General features: G+C 37.3%; 1 protein-coding gene across 1 annotated transcript; it reads left to right on the top strand.

Annotated features, from left to right (window-relative positions):
• The first annotated feature begins 739 nt into the window (after window positions 1-739).
• vezf1a (vascular endothelial zinc finger 1a) lies at window positions 740-14595 on the top strand. The gene is made up of 5 exons (XM_014006816.1): window positions 740-859; window positions 7416-8167; window positions 11524-11593; window positions 11687-11849; window positions 12141-14595. Exons 1-5 carry the CDS (start codon window positions 827-829, stop codon window positions 12506-12508), a joined length of 1386 nt encoding a protein of 461 aa, XP_013862270.1. The 5' UTR covers window positions 740-826; the 3' UTR covers window positions 12509-14595.
• The last annotated feature ends 7675 nt before the right edge of the window (window positions 14596-22270 follow it).

Here is a 22270-nt window from a genome sequence, read left to right as displayed (position 1 = left end):
AAACAGAAGTGATGAAAATCGTGTAGTCCTCATTTGTTGGCTATTTGTAGATTGTTTTTTAATATATAGCTTAAATTTGAAAGCGGTGTAATTTTTGTTACAGTATTCAGATTGAGCAGATGTTTTAGTTTAAATTTGTTATCAATTGCCTTAACAAAAGTAACATGCATTTTTATGTAAAGTTACTAGTTTTGCACAATCTTAACAGTTTATTTTCATTTAGGGATTAAATTGAATGCTTTGGGTAAAATTAAGAAAATCCATGGTTCTAAATGCATGTTGGTTTCAGTCAGCCATAGCTTTTGAAATAAACAACAAAACACAAAAATACTTTCTTCGTGAWTTTAAACTAAAATAATTATCTTGGCATAAAAAGCGACGATGTATACGACGTGAAAGCATCGGCTTTCAGGGTTTTGAAGGCATAAAACCGAGTAAAATAAGACGCTCAATCCCTTGCCACATGCGACAATTTAATATAACAAATGTCCCTCGCAGCACAAACCAAAACGACRTCCAGAGGGGTGTTCAGTTTCTAAGTACGATGAATTACTTCTGAAAATGCATGAAAGCATTCAAGAAATCCCTTGAAAAAAATGCAACAGAACATTTTGAGTGTCCCTTATTTATTTATTTGTCTATAAAATGTCAGTCGCAAATATATCGACGCAGAGTATTTTTTTGAAAACTGATTTGAGCACTCCCCGCCAAACAGTCCGAAAAGTGGTTCAGTCCTGGAGGTTACCGGAAGTTGTTTCAGCTGCCATGTTTGGTTGCTTTGTTGTAGGCTTCTACTGGGTTTCCTACAGAATCACTAAGTGTGGAAATGGAGCCGAGCTGGAGTACGTTTCTCTTCCAAGTAAGTTGTCTGTTTGGGAGGGAAACTGGGATTAGTTCGTAAAGCAGCCACAAAAAAACAAATTACGCACTGCTTATCATAGCAGCAAATGCAGTTTTTAAACGGGGTAGCACTGAGAAGAAGTATCGAAGCAAAACAATGGTTTATGAATCCTGGCTTCCAGCTGTGAGGCTTGGGAATGACGCTAGAACAAAAAAMATCAAATCTCTTTGAAATAAACGCYTTGGTTAGCATTGTGCGCGATTTTTTTATTGCGGGTGTGAAATACTTCGACGGCGTTGAGGATTTTATTAAGTTTGGTTGTCTTAGCCGAAGCCAGCAAAACATGCGGTATGACTTGAAGTAAAGCTGGAGACGCCACTGCTGCACCGTTACAATCGAGACAGACCCTGTTTTTTTTCCCCTTTTTTTTTGACTGGAGGCTTTGATCGGGACGCCGCGAAATAATGAGCTGAAATGTCTGCGAGGATTTATTTTAACGCAGCGCTCCCTTTGTAGCTTTTCGAGTGGCTGGCGTTAGCAGACGCTCGGTTAGCAGCTGCTGAGATTTACTAGCGGCGATTCCCCCAAGTCCGCGGTCAACTTTCCGCTCGCTTTAGCCGGCTCGCCTGTAAACTAGCCAAGCGGCTAACGGTGTTTAGGCTACCTTCATTAAACTCGCTGGCTAATTCAGCTAAAATTGGGCGAGGCTGATGTAACGAACAAGCCGAACTTCACGTCACATGTCTCCCTAATCGGCATCATTCAGCTTTTTTGCTAATGAATTAGCTGTTTATTCTGGTGAGCCCTGTAGAAAAGAATTCAAACTATGCACACGGCACTAGCTAACATGAAATGAAGCTGCAGCTTTGAAATTAGCAACAACACAACGCAATTTAAAATGTTAGTGTTTCCCACGCACACWGAGAAAGTTTAATGCTACCTTTGAGTGCAATTTGACTCATTTTATGATGTTTAACAGAGGTTGTTTGCGATGAGCTAATTGTTAATTTTATGGCCCTAATAGGACTTAAAATGAACCTGGTTAAACGTGAAATAGTATTCAGAAATTTCATGCTGTATTATTTTTCAGCTGTTCATTGTTTTCCCTGAAATATTTGTTTCCATATTGCTTTTTGTAAGTCTTAAAATGTGCAGTTTTGTAAGTTTTTATGTGATAAACTTGTATGGAAAGTCTTAACACAGCATTCCACATCTTTGTTGTTGAACTACTCCAGGATGAGGTGCAAAAAAGTTTTTGCAGTAAAATATGTTTGCCTGTTATAAGTATCTTACAAAAGTGTGCAAAATTTATTCCATCTTCAAATACAAAAGGAATGTAGTGGGACCGAAGCTGATTAGTCAAAGTGTCTAAACGCTTTAAAACTTGGTGTATTTTTTTTTTAATTTATGAAACATATTTAAAGTTGAACACACTTCATTAAGTGTAAGACTTTTAATATACATAGTGTGTGTACTGTAAGTTACACAAGCTTTTGTGTTGTATAATTTAGCATTTATAAAACTTTCTGGAGTTTAATAATGAGCAGCTGTTCATATTTTTGGCTTGTTCCCCCATCAGTTTCTGCATGAAGCCATAGTTGTGTATTTTGTATCCCACTCTGTGACGCTTTGATGCAAATCATTGCGCAGTTTTGTCGAAATAATCCTTTTTAAAATTAATTGTGAAAAATCCTGATGATTCATCCTGCGCTTTGTGGCTTATTCTGGTTCTTTCCCCCCCAATTAAATCTTCCCCCAAATTCTTCAACCCATCCCCCCATGATGATACTGGAACACCACCACCAGCAGAGCTAATGGTTAGCAGTGGGTGGCACCTGCTCAGGCCAGTGACTGTGACCAATCAGGGAAAAACTGAGCTTTTTCCAGAGTGGACCAGTTCTTTTTAGCTTCTGTTTTTACAGAAAATCTCCTGAAGTGCATTTTAGTTAAAAACAAATAAATGTTTATTCTCTGTATAGTTGTGAAATTGCTGCTAAATTATATTAAAGGAAATGCGATTTGAAGCATATTTATCAATATTGTGAATCACAACTTGTTTTTAGGTATTTTGAATTGTGAAAACATACATAAGGGACACTTTAGTGGTTCAAAAAATAGTTCAAGTAACACTGAATATGATTCAAATTACGAGTTTTTTTTAGGTCAAAACACTATTTGATGTCAATGTTGTAAAGTCCACTCAGCAGGTGTTGTCATTGTAAATTATGTGACTGCAACTCTTTACAGTAGAATTAAGGTTTTTTAACAAAATACAGTTTTATTCTTGAAGATCCAGTTTAGTTATTGCTTTTTTTTTTACCAAGTACATTTTTCTACTTTGCAGATGATGTCTTTTTTTTTCGAATATCAATATTGGCAAAAATTTGAACCTGTTTTTATATATTCTTTATCACAACATACTATATTTGTTAGTTTTTAAAAAGGTACAACTTTGTTGTTCATCTTATTGACAAGATATATCAATAAAATCCCGCTGAAAACCATTTAGGATTTAGTTGGAAACAAATTCTGTTGTAAAAGAAATGTTAATTTTTCTACATCAGGACATCTAAGACTATCTTTGATTCAGATGAATTACCAGTATGAGAGTTTTAATAAATGTTAATTGCATTTATAATAAATTAAAAAGTGAAGTAATTTAAAAAACGTTTTCATCTTGTTACATGATGTAGTTAAAATCCTCTTAAAAGTCCTCCCAAAAATATTTTCTCGCTTCTAGAAGTTGTTGCATCATCAAACGAGGCTTTAAATCCCTGCAGAACTTTAGTTTTACGTGCTACCAAGAAGATGACCTATGAAAGCTGTGTTTTCCAAGAACAGTTGTCCAGTCAATAAGCTTGGCAGTATCCAGAGATTTTATAACAGAAAATTCAGTTCAAGAATGCCTTAGAAACATTCGAACACGAGGCTTTATTAGAGGGGGAGAGGGACAGTCTTGTAATATTTTGTTTAGTTTTCTCCTCCTCTGTTTCTTTTTTTTTATCTCTCATGGTTTCTATTTGTTGTTTTCACAATTGGGCAAGCAGCTGTAGAGTGTGACACAAAAGATTGAGGAACGGCGGTGCATAATCAGACTATGAGCTCGATTCAAGTCTACAGTGGCCCACGGAGCCGTCAGGACACTCCCTCCATTTTGATGTTATTTATGAGGGAGCAGCCCCAGTTGTCGGAGCGCATTTGTGTCAAAATGGTCAGAGCTGCATGAAGGCACAGCAGCTTACAGGCCCTGCACCTCTGTGTAGAGGGCAGGCTGTCTGTGGTGGCTACGTCTGCTGTTCACAAGCTTCACAAAGAGGTTTCCCGGCTGGTATCCCCCCCAACACACAAACACACTCCTGGTGTGCCAGCAGACAGGGTTGCATTGGCATGATGATGACTAATCCTGGAAGGTGGCAAGTGTAAGCAGGTGCTCAGACAAATGGATGGTGGCATGCTCCACAAGTTCCCAGGTCCCACCACATATGACAGCTAGTTTAGCTGAGTGGTGTGTGGATAAACAATGTCTCTGTCTCATGAATAGATGAGCCAAATCAATGAAGATGAGCATACAAAGATCCCCTGCTGAGGCCAGAGTGCATCACTGCTCAGATTTGTGTCTGTCTCAATAGACTAGATGACATAAGGAGGACATTGTGAGGTTCATTTTTCTTCTCGAACCCTGTCTCGTCTTTTGGCTACTCCTGTCTTTGCTGGCCTTCGTCGATGGATGATCGGACCTCAAAGGGAAAGGTCAAGTATTCCATCGTAGCCTTCCTTGGTGGACAACATGGACTTTCAGTTTACTGCAAAATCATTCGACACTTTCTTATTTCATTGTGTGCGAGTATTCAATTTGCAATAAAAATATTTTTTTAGTAGAGAAATGAAACAAATATTTGTTTTAAAGAAAACCTTCCCAGAAGTAAATAACAGTAAAATTAATATTGTGTTTTCATTCTAAGCTGTTGCTGCTCTGGCTATGTTTGCTTCCCGGCTATTTTTAGTGTAATTTGACTAACTACTAGTATCTCGGTTAACAAGTGTGCAGAGTTTTCATGAGCCATTTTCAGACAGGCAGTTTCCACTAACGTTTGTACATTTTCTTCAAAAAAGGAAAACAGTTTCACCTAGTTTATTAAATAGTTTTGGTGTGCAGTTTTTGGTAGCTGCAATCGTAAAAGAGAAGTTACAAAGTAGCTAATAACTCAGATTGGATTCTACTCTTACTTTTTTGTACTTTTTAATTTTTTTATTATTTTGAATTGACACTTAGAGGTGAAAATGTCCCCATGTATGCTTTGCGCACTACTCAATTTGGCTTATAAGTAATATCTAATAACTTAAATTAATTCAAACGTTAAATGCATAAATTGCAAACTTTTTGTTGCAATAAGCAATTGCATGCACAATCTAGAAATATGAATAAACATAACTTCTTTTTTTAACTTGTACTGAGCAGCTGCACTCAAATTCTCAAATTTGTGGCCTAGTTTTAAAGCTCTTTACTAGGTTGGTGCAACAAGACAATGAGCGCGTAACAGGAAACCCAGAGACAGTTAAGTGCACTTTGTTTGATTGTGCTTGCAACATCAAACAATCTAAAACAGTAGGATAAAAATGACATTGTGTGAACCCCAAAATTGAAATTTTGAGATGTAAACTAGAATCACAAAATGATAAGTTAGACCACTGATAAGTAGGACACCTTTTGTCACTCAATAAGTTTTTTTATTTATTTATTTTTTATCTGAGGCTATCGTATGGTTGGTCCCAATTAATTTCACATTTTTATTGCTATTGGTGGGTGTACAATGTTCAAAATATTATGAATTTAGCAATAGATGTCATTTTGGGTGGTCTAAAAGTTTGTGATAGTACTTCTTTTGATCACAATCAATCCAGAGCATCTTTTACAGGTTTAACATCTGCCCTGCAATGTTGAAACAGTAAAGGTTTCTTCATCCAAAACATAATTGCCCATTCTTAAATTATTGTCTTTAAATGCTCATTTGGATCCTTTACTTGCCCTTTTTCTTGTGGTTTTGAGTTTTTGATGTTAACTAGGGCTGGTCTGTCTGGAGTGAGTGAGTGTGGTATTTGGAGAGTGTGAGAGAAACCGAAGTCCCAGTGAATTAAAGACAAAACCACAACACTGTCATAACAACTTAAACTCATGGTTCTGAGTCATTTAATATATTTCACATAAAAAAATTGTGATGAGTTGATTATATCTGAGACTTGCAGTACAGGTTTGTTTTGACCCAATGTTTCTATGATGGCGTAGCCAAGTTAGCTTAGCAAGTTTTTTTCTAATCATAGTGTAACTGATCAAAGGGATAGAAATAAAGTGCCTTCTCTTCTCCTCTAAGATGGTTAAAATGCAGATACTACTATTTCTAACTGCTTTCATGAAGCACTCAGCATCAGATGTCAAACAGAAACTAGAAGTTGACTGTGCTCATTGACCTCGATCTTGATTATTACAAAACTGCCTTGATTAGAATCACAATAAACTGCCTGGGCTTCTTTTTTTTTTAATAGTTTTCTTTTTGCATTGCAAATTATCAAGTAATGTTTTACACTTACTTGCCATATTTAAAATATATTTGGGCATTTGCTTTTGAGTTTATGAACAAAGATGCATCTTCCTTGATTGCACAACTGTTGACTGTAATTACTCTTCTTTTTTTCCCCCTCTGCTTCAAACATGCCCAAACAAAATGCATTCATTCTCTCTTAGACAAAGCTCACTTATCTTGGCTGTTTGCCTTACCTGACAGTATTTTCAAGTCACAGTTTTGGCAAGAAATGAAATGCAAATAAATGGGTAAACAAAGCTGAGAAACTTGTTGCTTGTCCTAATTGTTCTAAGCAATTTAATACCATTTGTTCCATGGCAGTCATCCATATTGCTCTGCACCTGCAAAACCCAGGAAATACAGTGCATTAGGCCAGATACAAAGCAAACCATTGTCCCACTGTGTTTTCTGCTGTTGTATCTAGTTCGGAGATTTGTATTTTTTGTTTAAAGCTGTTTTCTGTTTCATTTAGCCACGTTTTTGGTTCTTTGTAACTCTTAACTAAGCTCCACGGTTGAGGTAATGGCCAGCTCTTCAAGAGCCTTCTTGGCAGCTAAACTAGACTCTGCTATGCCTCTAATTTGGTATGCTTGCTTTGCAGTCACATGATGAATCAGCACCGTCATGATGGGATCATTTTTCATCCAGTATATTTGGATTGTTTTGCATCAGTTGCACGCTGCATCACCCTCTTTTAATGACAGACCCACTTTGTATTCTGGAAGACCTTTCTAATGTTTTCTTTTTTTTCATTGAGCTGTCAGAATTGATTTTTGAGTCCTAGCTGACAGCTTCCAGTGTTGGAAGAGCCGTTAGCAACAACATGAGTTTTCTTTACATAGTGCAGAGAGTGTTAGCTGTTCTGAATTGCAATACCCCAAACTAGTGTCAATTCCTGCGACTATGTGTTAAAGCTCTGAATTAATTTTATCATGAAAAGTCTGAAACTGGTCCAGGATTAACCATAAAATGTGTGTGTGTGTTTGTTTCGTTAGCAGGCCAATGAAGCCCTCCACCACCAGCATCAGGTGGCCCAGAATAGCCTGCTGCCACTTCTTAATGCTGGAGCTGAGCAAATTGACCAGAAACCTATCCTACCCATCCAAATAGACCAGAAGCCTCCTGTCAGTGCTGCTGAACTCCTGAAAGACAATGTGGCTAGTGGAGGAGGCCAACGGCCACCAGTGCCTGTGATAAAGAAGGAACACAAAGGCAAAACCCCTTTTGTCTGTGGGTACTGCAACAAGGCCTTTCGTGACAGTTACCATCTAAGACGCCATGAGTCCAGCCACACCGGTATCAAGATGGTGTCGCGTCCAAAGAAGACAGCCCAAACAGCTCCCACCATGGTACCGATGATTGCCTCCATGCCGCGAGAGAACAACAGCAACTCATCCTACATCTCCACAGTAGCAGGCATCCTCTCTACGGCGACCACTTCGGTTTCTTCAGGCACGAGTATCATGACGTCATCTGCGATGGGCAACGTTCAGCAGCAAAATGTCCCCAAGAAACCCCCCAAACCTGTCAAGAAAAACCACGGGTGCGAGATGTGCGGCAAGGCCTTCCGTGATGTCTACCACCTGAATCGTCACAAGCTATCCCATTCAGATGAGAAGCCCTTCGAGTGCCCCATCTGCCAGCAACGCTTTAAAAGAAAGGACCGAATGACCTACCATGTTCGCTCTCACGACGGAGGGGTCCACAAGCCCTACGTGTGTTCTGTGTGTGGGAAAGGCTTTTCCAGGTAAGCACCATATCGCTGTATGTAAAGAAAGCTTTAATTCTGCCAAGTATAACAGATAAACATAACTTAATCACAGAGCATAAAAATATAAAATAGTCTTTAATTGTTTCTATAACTTTTATAAAGTACAAGGTTCCTGCAGATCCTTAAAGTCTTAAAAGGCCTTGAATTAATCGATCCAAAAATAAGGCCTTAATTAGCCTTAAAATGTCTTAAATCAATCTTTCAGAAGTCTCAAAAATGTTAACACATTGTTAATAGGATGATTGTAATTCATCTCAAATATTAAAATAATTGGTAACATTTATTTATTTTTTAAACATTCACATGCACTTTCCTCTTTGACATCACTTCCTGTTGCTTCACATGCAAATATCTCAACAACTGTCTGTCTGAGCATCGTGAAATTTGTTTTGTAATACAGTATGTTAACAATGTTGTCTTTCCAAAAATGCATTCAAATTTCTTACAAAAAAATGATGTCACAGGCATTTTTAGGTTTCATCTACAGCAAATTGGGGTTGAGACCCTACTGTGGGTCCTAAAGCTCTAAATTTTGGGTCGTTAGAGAATTTCCAGGAATTAAATTAAGTTTAAAACTGACTGCTAAGAATGTTTTTTGCTATATTTGACAAAAAAAGCAGTTAGATATGGTTAAAAACAATTGGTTTATTAGGAATATTTGAATACTTCAACCAAAGATACTTTGATTCATGAGTTTCTGCCAGTTTTTAATTTTTATTTGTTTTTCCTTTGTGTTTATTGTGAAATTGGTCTTAAATTTAATTTCACTTGGCATTAAAAAGTCTTAAATATAACTTTCCTTAAACTGCAGGAACCCTGAAGTAACATTTTCATCTGCTTCAAACAAAGTGGTCAGCTACAAGACACTGTAGCAGTTCTATTTATTCATATGCTTTCAATCAACAAGTAACGGCAAATAACAAGGCTAATCTAAACAGGAAGTTTGAGTCTGAGATCTAATTTGTTTTTATTTAAGAGGGAGAGTGTAGTAATTTCACCCTCTGGTGATTGCAGTCCTGGAATCCAGAAAAAAGTTTAAATGAAATTTTAAAATAACATAATTATAAATAAATTCTAACAGGATGTCTTACATCTCTGCCATTATTATTGTTAATAATAATTTTTTGGCAGCTACAGAGAGATTTTTGATAAAGCATTCACAACATGATTAAAATAACCAAGTGTTACAGAATTTTGGTTTTCCCAAAAATGCATTGAACTTCACCCCTGGCTTGTATTGCAATCATTGCAACAACTTGCAGATGAAATGAATTTGCTATCTGTATAGCTTTTCAGTTACTGGGTTTTTATATTGATGATAATGTTTTTGAGCAGATCAGTTGCGTTCCTATGACAGCCGTGCCGATTCAACCACATGTTTAAACAGTCGCACATGGGAGAGCGCCAGTGGAGTATCAGGAGAGGGGGGGAGGCCTCACTTGTCACTTTGCAGTTCCCGCCAGCTTGTCACAGACTCTTTCCCCTGGGAATTCAATGAACCATGTGTAATTTTAAGGTCAACACATTTAAAATGTTGTAAATAAACATGTTGCTTAAGAAGCTCTTAAGACGGTCTCATTTTTAGTTTTGGGAGTATGATTCGGTATTGATCAGGTAGGGATTAACTGCTATTAAGTCTGGTGTTGCAACATGCCTAAACAAAAATATCATCAGCGTACCCCCAGTCAAGCTGTTAGCATTAGCAGTGTGCTGTGCACGGCAGTTTCAGGCATGCCTCCAACGTGGTGACGTGTGCGAGGGATTCATCAGCATACAGGAAAGTGAGAATGGGGACTGAATAGCAGAGCACTGAGTCACTGCCACTCAGCCAGAAATGTGGGCATGCAGTGTCTGGAGTCTTCTCTCGTCAATGGGACACACAAATGGAAAGAAAAAAAAGGGGGGAGGAGGGAAAAAACACATCCGGTTTATAGCACTGCCAAGAAAATTCAACCAGACTTTTTAATTTGTTTAAAAAAGAAATCCAGCAGCATGAAATGTTCCGGTGTGGGAGCAGCTGCCAAGGCAGTAGCTCTTACTCACTCCAATATGGCCCAGCTAACATGATTCAGCTCACAGCTTCACTAGAGCTAACATGCTGACAGAGGACGAGCAGCGCCAAGAAGAATTTGTGAATGCTGGAGTTGCACTGTAAAGGTCAAGTGGCAAATAACTATCCCAGTGAACTTTGTGTGTTTATAAATAGATAAACACGTGAGTTGTGTTGTCTTCAGTGTTTGCCTGAAGTTGGATTTTGTTTGTTTTTAGCCTTAAAATGTGCCAGTCTGCTAGGAAGAGATGCAAAGATAGAATTTTATTGTAGAAAAAAGATTTATTTATTTATTTTAAATAAAGAAACATATTCAATAGGAATTGGTTGTATTTATGTTCTTTTTCCACCCATCATATTGATCAAGTTTTATGTATAAAACAATAGAAACGTTATGATTTAATTTTTTCATAAAACAAAGAAAAAAACAAATGGACTTCTGTTATGATGGTTCTGCTTCCGATTTAGGGATCTGAGAAGTTAAATATCTTTTAACTACGTTGATATTCTATATCCTAAATAATCAAACATCTACACCAGCAAAACTTGCAAGAGTGGTTCAGAATGCTGAATATTACAGTTTATATAGGGTGCTTAGTGATTTTTGTAGTTTCTTGACAATCTGGAAAAATACTGTTACATACGTTGTCTATCCATGTTACATGAATTTCTGTTTAAGTTAAAAAGTAATGTCTGGAATATAAATAATGTTTAGCAAACTGTCAGTTTACTGAAGTGTCGTGGAAAAAAGAGGGAAGAAAAGAAAAGTCCATTTCATTGTAGTGCATGTTTGAAACTAGGTCAAACCAATTCACGCACCATTGGTTGGTGAGAATTAACGGCCATTGACTGAAATTTTAAGGATTTTGTGCACATCTCATTATCAAAGCAATTAGAGCGCATCTGCCTAAATATAACCAGAAATGAACTTTTTTGTGTTTTTATACTTACGTGCAAAAATACACAATTTAAATTACATTTTTTAAAATACCAGATATTTGTGGTGTTCTAATCACTAATGGGGTAAATGAAAGCTGACAGGATTTCAAAGTGTTGGGTTTTTGATGTTGGGGTGAGACATTTGGATCAGTAAAATCCAGGACCACAAATTCACCAAACTCTCATTCTCTTTTTATGTTTTTATTTGAGAAGCGAAAACTCAAATAAAATCCCCGTGCTTCTGTGAAAGTTGGAAATCAAAATGTATTTGGTCTCATTTGTCTACGCAGACCGTCCCCGCATTGTCATTCAGCATTTAACTGTTTTTTTTTCTCTCCACAAGGCCAGACCACTTGAGCTGCCATGTGAAGCATGTGCACTCCTCAGAAAGACCGTTCAAATGTCAAGTAACGGTAAGAGTCTTTGTCGTCACTCCTTGTGTTTTAGTGGCCGTCATTTTCCATTGCGCTCCTGACCTTTGACCTCGTCTGCTGTACATTTTRCAGGCCTGTACCTCTGCTTTTGCCACCAAAGACCGACTCCGTTCCCACATGATCCGGCATGAAGGCAAGGTGACCTGCAGCATCTGTGGGAAGATGCTCAGTGCAGCTTACATTACCAGTCATTTGAAGACTCATGGACAGACCAACTTTAACTCCTGTAACAAAGGTTTGTCACACTTAAAAACATGTAAAACACACATTTTGCTTATCATTAAACTCAAAATACTTCATTCTAAAAACAAACTTTTCGTGTACACGATAGCATGTCAAAAACCCTACTAATCACAAGCTGCTGGCCAACAGTTAGCAAAGATGCTAATTTAATATTGAAAATGCTATAGGAAAGCTAACGTGATTAGCATTGTTTATAAATTAACATTGTTCAGTGTTTTGGTGCTAGTACAGTGTATAACTACAACTTTAAGTCACAAACTCCAATAATGTCTTTTTTTTCCAGAGGGTAATGATGGCTGCAACTCTGCCTCGGCTACGCCAGTGTCCGTTTCTGCCCCCATCACCTCAGCGATGAACCGGGTCAACTTGAACAACAACAACCCCGTCACTATAGCCGCACAAATGAACATTAGCACCAACACGGTCAACATCACGTCCCCCGTCAGCCTCCAGCACCCGGTCACTCTCACCGGCCCCGTCAACATTGCGTCTGTGAACATCCCTGCCTCGGCACCCATGAATATTGCCCACCCAGTGGCAATAACCACCCCAATGCCTATGAATATAGCCGGTCCACTAAACATCGCAATGAGGCCTGTAGACAGCATGCCTTTTCTGTCCCAAGTCTTGCCTTCTTCCCCTCCTTGGTAGAAAAATAAAATAAAGTTAGAGAGAGGAAAAAAGTATCAACATCTAACTGGCCAGAAAGAAAGGGAAAATGAAGTGTAACAAGAGWCTCCTGACCTCATATTTGCAGCTCCCCTCTCACCCCCCACGAGCTGCGAGGCCAGTAGGAGCTCCCAAAGTCCTAACTGTGTCCCAGCTAACGTTAAGTGACTGGCATGTGATGCAGAACAATTAAATAGACTTCTAGTAGGATTTATCTTGAAATCAAGACAGCCGTGAGACTTAGTGTAGGCAGTTAGAGTGATAAAACTGTGATTTGAGTCATGATGAATGAGAGCGGAGGACTTTTGATTTAAAAAAAACATACTTTTATTTTGTTTGGTTTTTTTTTTTTTTTTCGTTTTTTTTACTTAATATTTTTTATTTTTTATGGGAGATGTGGAATGGACTGAAGCAATAACCATGAATTGCTGTTTCTGACGTTTTACAAGATCTCTCCCGAGGCCGCTGGGCGCTTATTTGTATGTAGCTTTTTTTTTTTTTTTCGTTTTGTTTTTTACTTTTTATTTTTATTACTATAGCCTGCTAATCACTATTTAATGTTATAGGAAATGAGTTTAGAAAAAGGGACAGTCACTTCCACTTGCATGGAAGACTTATTTTTTCACAATGTTATAGCATTTCTTTTTCTCAGATAGTAGATAAGCTCTTGAGGTACAGTGACTAACTTGTACAGTTGACATAGTAATGTATTTTCACCACATTGTTTTTTATTTTATTTTTCCTTTCGTCATTTCAGTGGACAATGTGGACACTGGCCTCTTGACTATGAAAAACCTTTTCTACTTATATGGAAACACAAAAGTTTGTTTTTTATTTGTGTTTATTTTGTTATTTTTATTTTCCCATGAAGTCAGAATGGAATGAGTCTTGCACTGAAGGCAGATCCTACATGCAGGTGACCAGCAGTATTATCAAAGATCAAATGGAGTTTTAAGTGTTTCGGTCTGCCAGCCTACACTTAAGGGCCATCTAGTGGCAGAGTACGTATAAAGCCTGGCCTTGTAGTGAAGCTTTTCAAGCTGTTAATGCCACCAATGAGGTGTCAAATAGTTTAAGCGGACTTCTTTTTTTTAAAACATTGTTTTATTATTGCAATTATTTATCATTGTTCTGTTACAGCCCCACTATTATACACACGTTTTCACTCAGGAAAGACAAAGGTTCATTAATCATGAACTACTCTGTATCTCTTCGGTCTCCCTGAAACATTTGCAGTGTTCACTTCAAATTCGACTCATCAGGAATTCCAGATGTACTCATTTCAGCCGTCCATWTAAAAACCAATCATTTACTGTACGATAAAATAGATGCTGTACGTCTYTTACTTTACACTTCAGTCTCGGTCTGGAACTGGATGAGTTTCGATAAAAGTACCATTTTTTTGCACCCATTTCCAAAAATAACAGGATAAGATTGATGTTGCATGACCCTAAAACACTGTAGCTGTTCAACATTAACGATTTTCTTTTTATTTTGTCGATGAATGCCATGTTATTTCAGCAGTGTTGCAGCTCGATTGAGTTGGTTCAGTTTATACAAAGAAATGCAATATGCATGTTTGTCAGTTATTTTTCCCCCCCAAGTTTTTTTAACAAAATGTTAGTGTAGCTTTTTTTTATTCTTATGCATTTACGTAGATACACTATAATAGCCTGATTGCCAAATTTGAAACATTTTATGATGTGAAAACATGAATTATTCTTGTGAAATTGAACATCTCGTTTATTTTAAGAAAAAAAAGTAATAATTGGAAATACCAGGACCCTTGTGAAAAGCAGTTGAATGTATATCTTTGTACAAAACCTTTAGTTCCAAGGATATGGTAGTTACAATAGATGTGAAAGATAAGAACCTTTTTTATAAATCTTTTGTATTAGAACATTAACATTGATAATTTTGTATATATGAGAGGCTAGGCTTTCTGATTAGCAGAAAGGTCAAACATTCCTACATTTTTTAAATGTACGTTTGTCAAATTATTACTTAAACATGCGCAATGTTCTGTGCCTTTTATTTGGGTTGTCTAAATAAAAGAAAATTATCAGATGTGTTTGATGTATGAAGAATTGTTCGGTTTTAAGACAGTTAGAAGTGAGTTATGTTTAAAGTTGTCTTCACTCTGTTTATGKGGGTTTTGAAAGGTGGTGATTGACTACAAATGCTTGGATTCTGCTTTAAACTTTGGCTCGACTCCAGTTAGTCCCAGCCTTAAACCTGCCCCCACAGTATGATCCTGCCACCACCAGAGGTTGTGTTAAGAGAGTCTTTCTATCCTCCATTTACTAAAAGATAAATCTGAATTTCTTTTGTTGCTCAAACGTAATTTTTCCCAGTAGTAGTCTAGCTATAAGTCATAGATCGACTTGTTTWACATCAAAACGTAACATAGTTTTAAAAAAGAATCTTGAACCTTTAAGGTCATGAACACCGCAAATAATAAACTTCTTGGTATTTGTCAGTTTTATTAGGATTTTAAACACGTAGGCGGGGAAATAAATGTAACTACCATTTAAAATGTTCTTGTAAATTTCCAGGACCGTTAAATTTCCTGACAAAGGATCACCTCCTGGGCTGGGGGCGTCTCTGACTACACACATGCATCTTAGGCTAGCTAATTCTAACAAAATGATGATGATAATAATAATGCATTATATTTATAGGTGCCTTTTAAAACTCCCAAGGTCACTTTACAAAAGTCAATCGTAAAATCAACTGCAGGTATGAGTGAGAGTGGTTGTCTCATGTCCCACTGATGGACTTGTGAACTGCCTATCCTCTCTCACAGTTACTGCTGAAGATTTTTAATTATAATTTATTTTTTAATACTTTATTTCATTCGAACATCAATTAAAACAATACAAATAATAATGTTGCATTAAAAAAACACAACTTGGTCAAATGAAAAGGAGCAGAAAGAAGAAAAAATCTTGTAACATCTGCCCCCCATATATCYACAAAACGTACAACACAGAAATTAAACTCAGTATAGCTTAAAATAATCAATACATCACAATAGAAATCTCAATTTCAACCAATACTTTGTTCAAATCTCATTTTAAAAAAACTTAAGCTTTCTACCAAATGAATAAACAGTTCCAGCATTTTTAAGGTCATTGTCCAAGTTGTTMCACAGTTTAAKTCCTCRAACAGAGGTGCATCACTCCCTCAAATTTGTCCTAATTTTTGGCTTTACAAACATTTCAAGTCCCTTCAAATTATAAACACTATCCCTCTTAWCAAAATAGGCACCAGCTCCTCAAGACCCAGGTGTAACAAATAAAACCCCTCCCCTGATTGAACCCAGGTAAAGTTAGTCCTAGGCCAGAGTATACCCTGGGAAATAAACAGTCCTAGGCCAAACTATACCCAGATGTGTAGAATAGCCTAGATCAGACTAGAAGATCAGACCTTTTAAATGAAGGATGTGGACTGCTGTCTGATACTGAGCAGTTTTTTTTTGCTTGCTGCCTAAAGTGAAGTTATTTTAGTTTGTGTAAAGGTTTGTGCTGGTTAGACGATGCAAACGACTTCATGTCTTTGGCAGTTTTGCGAACAATCTTGCAGGTGCCGACAAAGACAAGAACAGGGAAGGTGAGAGCAGCGTTTCTTGGGCTAAAGAACATCTTGGTATCTCTTTCAGTGAGAACTAAGCTTTGCACATTTACATCTAATGTGAAAACTGCAATTTTGGGAATTTKCTGGAAGGATGGAGTAAAGAATGAGGATTTCTTGGAATTTACAGAAGAACCTATAGCAGGTAGTTGGACCCAAAACAGGATGCAATGGAAAAAACTCAGATGGCCTAGGTCCTGCTGATGGGAATACTGTATATAGAATTGGTTTGTGTAAAAGACTAATATCTAATGAAATGTTGGATACATTAGATGAAACGAGGTAATTATTGGGTATACATTCACAACTTCTGGGAGTTAATCCAAGTCAAGATGGCTGCCACAACCTTACTGACCTCAGCCAACACAGAACTGGTTCTAACTCGGGTTTACAGATCTGTACTTTGAGATTGCACAAAACAGCTGTACGTCCATCTCTTAGCACAAGACGATTTCAGTTCAGAACCCTGACATGAAAAGCAGAGTGTGATATGCATTTCTTTGAAGAACCCTAGGCCTTTCATTAAATGAAAGTGTTTTTTTTTCACTTGCAGAAGAATTGGTCTGAACCTGCTGCAGCAGTAGATTGCCACAAACTAATCAGACATGTAGCATCTTGCTGAAAACACTGAAGCTCCTTTATTCTGCCTGGTTTTCTGAAGTGTCCTCAGAGGTGCATTTTCACTGAAGTATCTTCAGCCCCTTTACAACTTTCCTCCTCGTTCTTTAGAAAAGCTGCATCGTTTGACCTGTTCCTGGGTAATTTCCATGGTACAGTTCACATTCAGTAGTGTTCCCACACAGCCTCCTGTCCGCCTGTACACATCGGAGACGTGGTGAGAGGACAGTGCCCCTGCCGTGCCGATGACACGTCTGAGCTCTTCATCCAGTTCTTACACAGAAAGGTGGCTCAAGCCTTTTTAAATTATTATTATTGAAAATATTTCTACATTTAAATAAACCTTGGAAACTCCCTGGGACTCAGACATCCTACAGAGAGGAACTCCAGTTTGACTCAATCACAACAAAAGTTCTACTTGGAAGCAGAAATTCGTACAACCTCATTCTGACTCAGCACTTCCACTTCAACAGGACATCCCTGCGGATCCTGTTCTGACAGATTGGGGTTTTAGGAGATGTAGTTTTATTTTTAGGGTTCCTGAAAGTTTAAGTGGTTTTCTTTGCGCTTTCAAGTGCTTTCATAATCATTTTTTCAGATGGAAGCATGTTTGAGCTGTAATTTGTGACTCACTCCAACCTAAAAAGACTCACTAACCACAGGGGTAGAAAAAATGTCAACAATGACAATTTAACAAAAGAAATGTTACAAATTAGATCTTTAGACGCTTCTATCTGTCACAGAGACACAACCTGTTCCCATTTTTTAGCTGAAATTATCAAACAAACACACCAAAGATAACAGTTTAAGTCACAAAAAAGAAAAGATGCTGCACAGTGACCAAGGCTTTTATTCTGAAAAGCTTTTTAGAACTCTTATTTTGGTACCTTGACATGTTTAACTGTAAAGACCAAAACATGGGTTTAAAGTTAATAATAAGCCATAACTGTTTTGAGACTTTCAGCTTGTTTTGAAGGTTTTCTGCCATCTATTGACCAACTGTTGTTTCATTTGGACATTCCAGTTGTTCTTTGCGACCGTCGATTTCGGCCTTGGAGTTTTTGGCTCCAGCACAAAAATCATTTTTAACAAAGTTTACACTTTGAGTGCGTACAGTTTGAACTTTGATAAGTACATGAATTATTGGCAAACCTGATAAAACATCCACGATAGTTCATTTGTGACAAAGTAAACAGTTGCTCATAAATCATAAAATATTTAAAACTGATTAGTCACATATTTTTTGATGAATCAAAGCTCTGTCTTCCCAACATGCCCAGCTTTTTATTGCCTGCTGCCTAAAGGCAAAGGTAGATGATAATGTTTTTTGTCTGTGTAAATCTGTTAGCAAAATATTCCATGAACCTCTGGATACATTTTAATGAAAACTTTGCATGAACCTTAGAAAACACAAAAATATTAAGTTTTGCAAATGTGCTGAAATTTGTTGTGGTTGTAGCTGAGACATTCACAACAGCCACTGCACAAGATCTTTATGTAATGTTTTAACATCAGTTATTTGTGCCAAACCTGTTTGATTGTTAGCTAAATATATCATGAACCAATGGGTAGTTTTAATGAAACCTTTGAAAATAACCACTGGACTACAACCATAGCTAATCAAACTTAGCCGACACATAAATAGTTATGACTCAGTTAACTGAACAGATCTTGAGCTAAAATTAAATGTGGGAGTAGCTGAGAGTCGACCGCAACTCATCTTCAGCTTTTCTCAATGCTGTATGAGATTAATAATGTTCTTTTCCAATTTTGAAAACAGCTAAAACATCAGCTGCAACTTCATTATTTTGCAACTCGAGGCTGATTTACTGACAAGCAACATGCTTTCATGTTTATTATGTTTAATTTTTGATTCACTAAAAGTGTCTGCACACTCAGCCTAATAATGGTTTTTTAACTATCTGAATGTGACGTTACACCGACTGTCCAGCAGGTGGGGCTGTCTACACACATTTCATGTTTGCAAGGCCAGGCAGTTGGTGTTCCCAGATTTTTACTTTTTTTATTTTTTTTCCAAAATTAGCAGTACTAAATGTTGTATTTTTTGCAAACTTATTCAAGCCATCGGAGGTGGGGGGTGCAGAAGGATGGAAAATGAATGCAGGGTGGAGCATTTAGCCAAGGTTCACTGCTCTGTCTTCTTTTTACTTCCTTTTTTGTGGTGGTAATCTATTCATTACAGGCAATAAAGTTTAGATTTTACCAGGCCTGCTTACAAAGTAAAATGATTGATTAATTCTTGACAGGCTAAAACAAGAAAAAAATGTTTCAAAGTGGTATACCAAAGAACTGTTTGTTTTATTTGTTTATGTATTTTTTGGTTGGGGGCTGGGGGCTTAATGCTGCAAATAATTAGCACAAATTTCCCACTTGTTAACGTTTCATTTCGATTCCAGTCACAACAGCAATCAACTGGTTTTTCCAAGGAACTAATATTCAGAATTTAACTGCCTGCTGGGAAACATCTGTGCAAACCTGACCAACAAGGCGTGTCTTGAGTGACTGTGTAACCCTTTGAATGAGGACCTTGCTCCACCCCTTCCCAGTCACTTTTACAGACTTTGTGACACACACACACATACACACACATARAGCACTTCCTGGATTGTAACACACACACAACTGGTGGGTGTGGCAGTAAGGCAAACATAAACTGGTCTTGAGAATGGCTCTAAATATTGACTGCAGCGTATTATCTCTTTAACACCCTAAGGAAACGTTTTTACACTTCGGCTGATGTTTGTCATCGCCGTCACACATTCTTGTAATGATTGGAGCAAATCTGCACAGTGTTGATGCACACTGGTTCATATTTTTATAGTGTTTTATGAAACTGTAACATAATTAGAGGTTTTTCTATTACATATCTAATTAGTTTTTTTTTCTTATTTGTTTTATTTGTGAATGCATCACTTGAAGCTTCTTTGCAGGAATGCCTTCTTCCACGTCAAAGTTTTAGGCTAAAATCATCTTTTGTTGAGAAATTATGCATTATGTGCAATCTTATGCAATATTGCAAAATATCACTCTCAGAGTTTGTGTTGTGAMTAACACTCAGCTACTTCCATGTGAAAATTCTAGCTCTGTGTTTGGTAAATTTACTGAGTTATGAACATTTTTGTGTTGGCTAATGTCAGTTAGCTGTAGCCGCTGCCTTAATCTGGATTGACTCCAAACTTGAAATAATTGTAGAGGTGAATGCGTTAATTATTTTCTGAAAGGTTTATTAAAATCCACCCAACGGTTCATGAGATATTTTGCTAACAGACAGAGTTGACTCCATGTTAATTGCTAAATTTTAAACTAAATTCTTACACAATATGTTCACACTCAGATTATGTGTTTAGGATCAGTTTCAGCTACTACCTCGTCAAGGGTTAGGTCATTATCTGTAAAATCTACTTATATATTCATTTTTTTAGTTGTTAGAGCAGTTGTCTGTGGCGGCCATCTTGAAGAGGTTTGACACCAAAAGGCAACTAAGTGAAGATAAAATGTCACCAATTACTTTCTGTGTTTTTTTTTTTATTAAAATCCGTACACTGGTTCAATAGATATTTCACTAACAGACAMAAGCAGACGTAGGCAAAATATAATTATCCTGCTTAATATTTTGGTGATGAATGATTACAAATAAGCATGTATGATATAAGAAACAAATCAAACTGAAGTTAGTTTTTCAAGATTAAAAAGAATATTTCCAGTGCAGCCACACAAACCACACACTTGGGTAAATATTTGATTTTTGCCAACTTAGTTTGGACTGAATAAAGAAAATGCAACGTGTGCTGTTATCTACGTTTCAGTCCTAATGAGCTGACTCTACAAAGGTCAACAACCAAAAAAAGTCCCTGTGGGTGAGTCTCTCTAAGCTGAAGGGAAACCCCTTTGAAATCCCGGCGAGTAAAGACAACAGGATCAGGCTGGAGAGCGTTTCATTTAATCTGATGCTGCACGCTGCGTGTGCCGTGCAGGCTGGCCAATAGAACAACAGTTTAAAACGGCTTAACGGGCCGTCGTGTTGGGAAAGGATCACGTTGTCCTCAGCTCTGTGGGCCGTGTCCTGGAGCTGCAGCCGAAACACAGGTAGTTGTTTGAAATCACCCAGGACGCTTTATTGCTGAGTAAAGGTCAGTGACTTGAAGAAGAAAAGGAAATCTTGGACATGAATGTGGTAAGATGGCACAACTGGTGAGAAAAGAAAAAAAAGCTGTTTTTTTCCCATTAGATACTAGAGCTTTTTATGCCATTAGAATGTACTGTCTTGTTTGTGTGCACCTTAGAGTTAATCAGTGCAGCCCTTTTTTTCATTCTGCATTTTGTTGCACAGCTTTGAAACATGCAAACTGCATAACTTCAACTCTATAAAAGTTTAATGTGTAAAATGTAAAAAAAATGGTTTTTGATGATCTCATGACCCCATATTTTGCTCAGGATAGAACACAGCATCAAGTGATGACTTATACATTTTGTAACAAATCATACTGAAATAACCTAATCTTTTCAACAATCCATAATGTAAACCCAGTAAATGAGGAGACCAGTAGCTGGAGTTTTAGTAGGTGAATGTTGTCCCTTTCTGATCTGGTGTCAGATATAGCTGCTCAACAGGTTTGGCTCCTTTGTGCTGAAAGACAACATATAGATGCATTTCTGCASTGATTKTGTCTTTCCAAATGTGCAATCTGCCCATGCCATAAGCACTAATGTACCCCCATATCATCAGAGAGGCAGGCTTTTCGGACTGTGAGCTACTTACTTTTAAAATGCTCCTCCACTTGTTTATTTTCCGTACCAGAAGAAGCACAGAGGTGTGTGATTGCTGAGTCAACCCTAATGAGTTTCTGCTAATAAGTTTACTTTTTTTGCTATCTCTCTATTGATTTTTAATTTTTGTTGCCCCACTTTCATCAAAAGCTGTTCAAATTTAAATTGCATTAAGCGTTTTGCTATAAAAAAAATCTCAGCTTCTTTAGCAGCTTTCAGCAGAATTCGCCTTAAGCATTCACGCTTCATTTCTGCAGGAAATGCAATTTCTTTAGTTTGTATTTAAATTGATGTCTGGAAATCATCCGTGGACCCTCACTTCATGTTGTATGACCCACAAAAGGGTCCTGACCCCAACTTTGGAAACCACTGGTTTAGATTTTTTACAAAAACATCTTGTACTTTTGGGTGGTAGCTGCATAAGTCCAATTTTTTTCCAGAAAATTTCTAGTTCTCATTACAATCAATTATAAGCTCAAAAAGTGTCATCAGTGTTTCCCAAAGTTGGGGTCGGGACCCAAAGGGGGGTCCCGAAACATCAAGGTGGGGTCCTGAAAAGATTTTCAGAATTAATTACATTTTTGCCTTAGTTATTACAAAGGAGTGAGATTAGTAAAACGGATAAAGGTAGTATAAAAATATTGTTACTATGCCCATGTTTTGTTGACCTGATACAAATGTTTATATTCAAATATAGTTGGGGGC

This window comes from Austrofundulus limnaeus, unplaced genomic scaffold (genome assembly GCF_001266775.1).
Source record: "Austrofundulus limnaeus strain Quisiro unplaced genomic scaffold, Austrofundulus_limnaeus-1.0 Scaffold37, whole genome shotgun sequence".
NCBI classification, from domain to species: domain Eukaryota; kingdom Metazoa; phylum Chordata; class Actinopteri; order Cyprinodontiformes; family Rivulidae; genus Austrofundulus; species Austrofundulus limnaeus.
The sequence above is the reverse complement of the archived record's forward strand: the minus strand, read 5'-3'. Positions and strand labels throughout refer to the sequence as shown.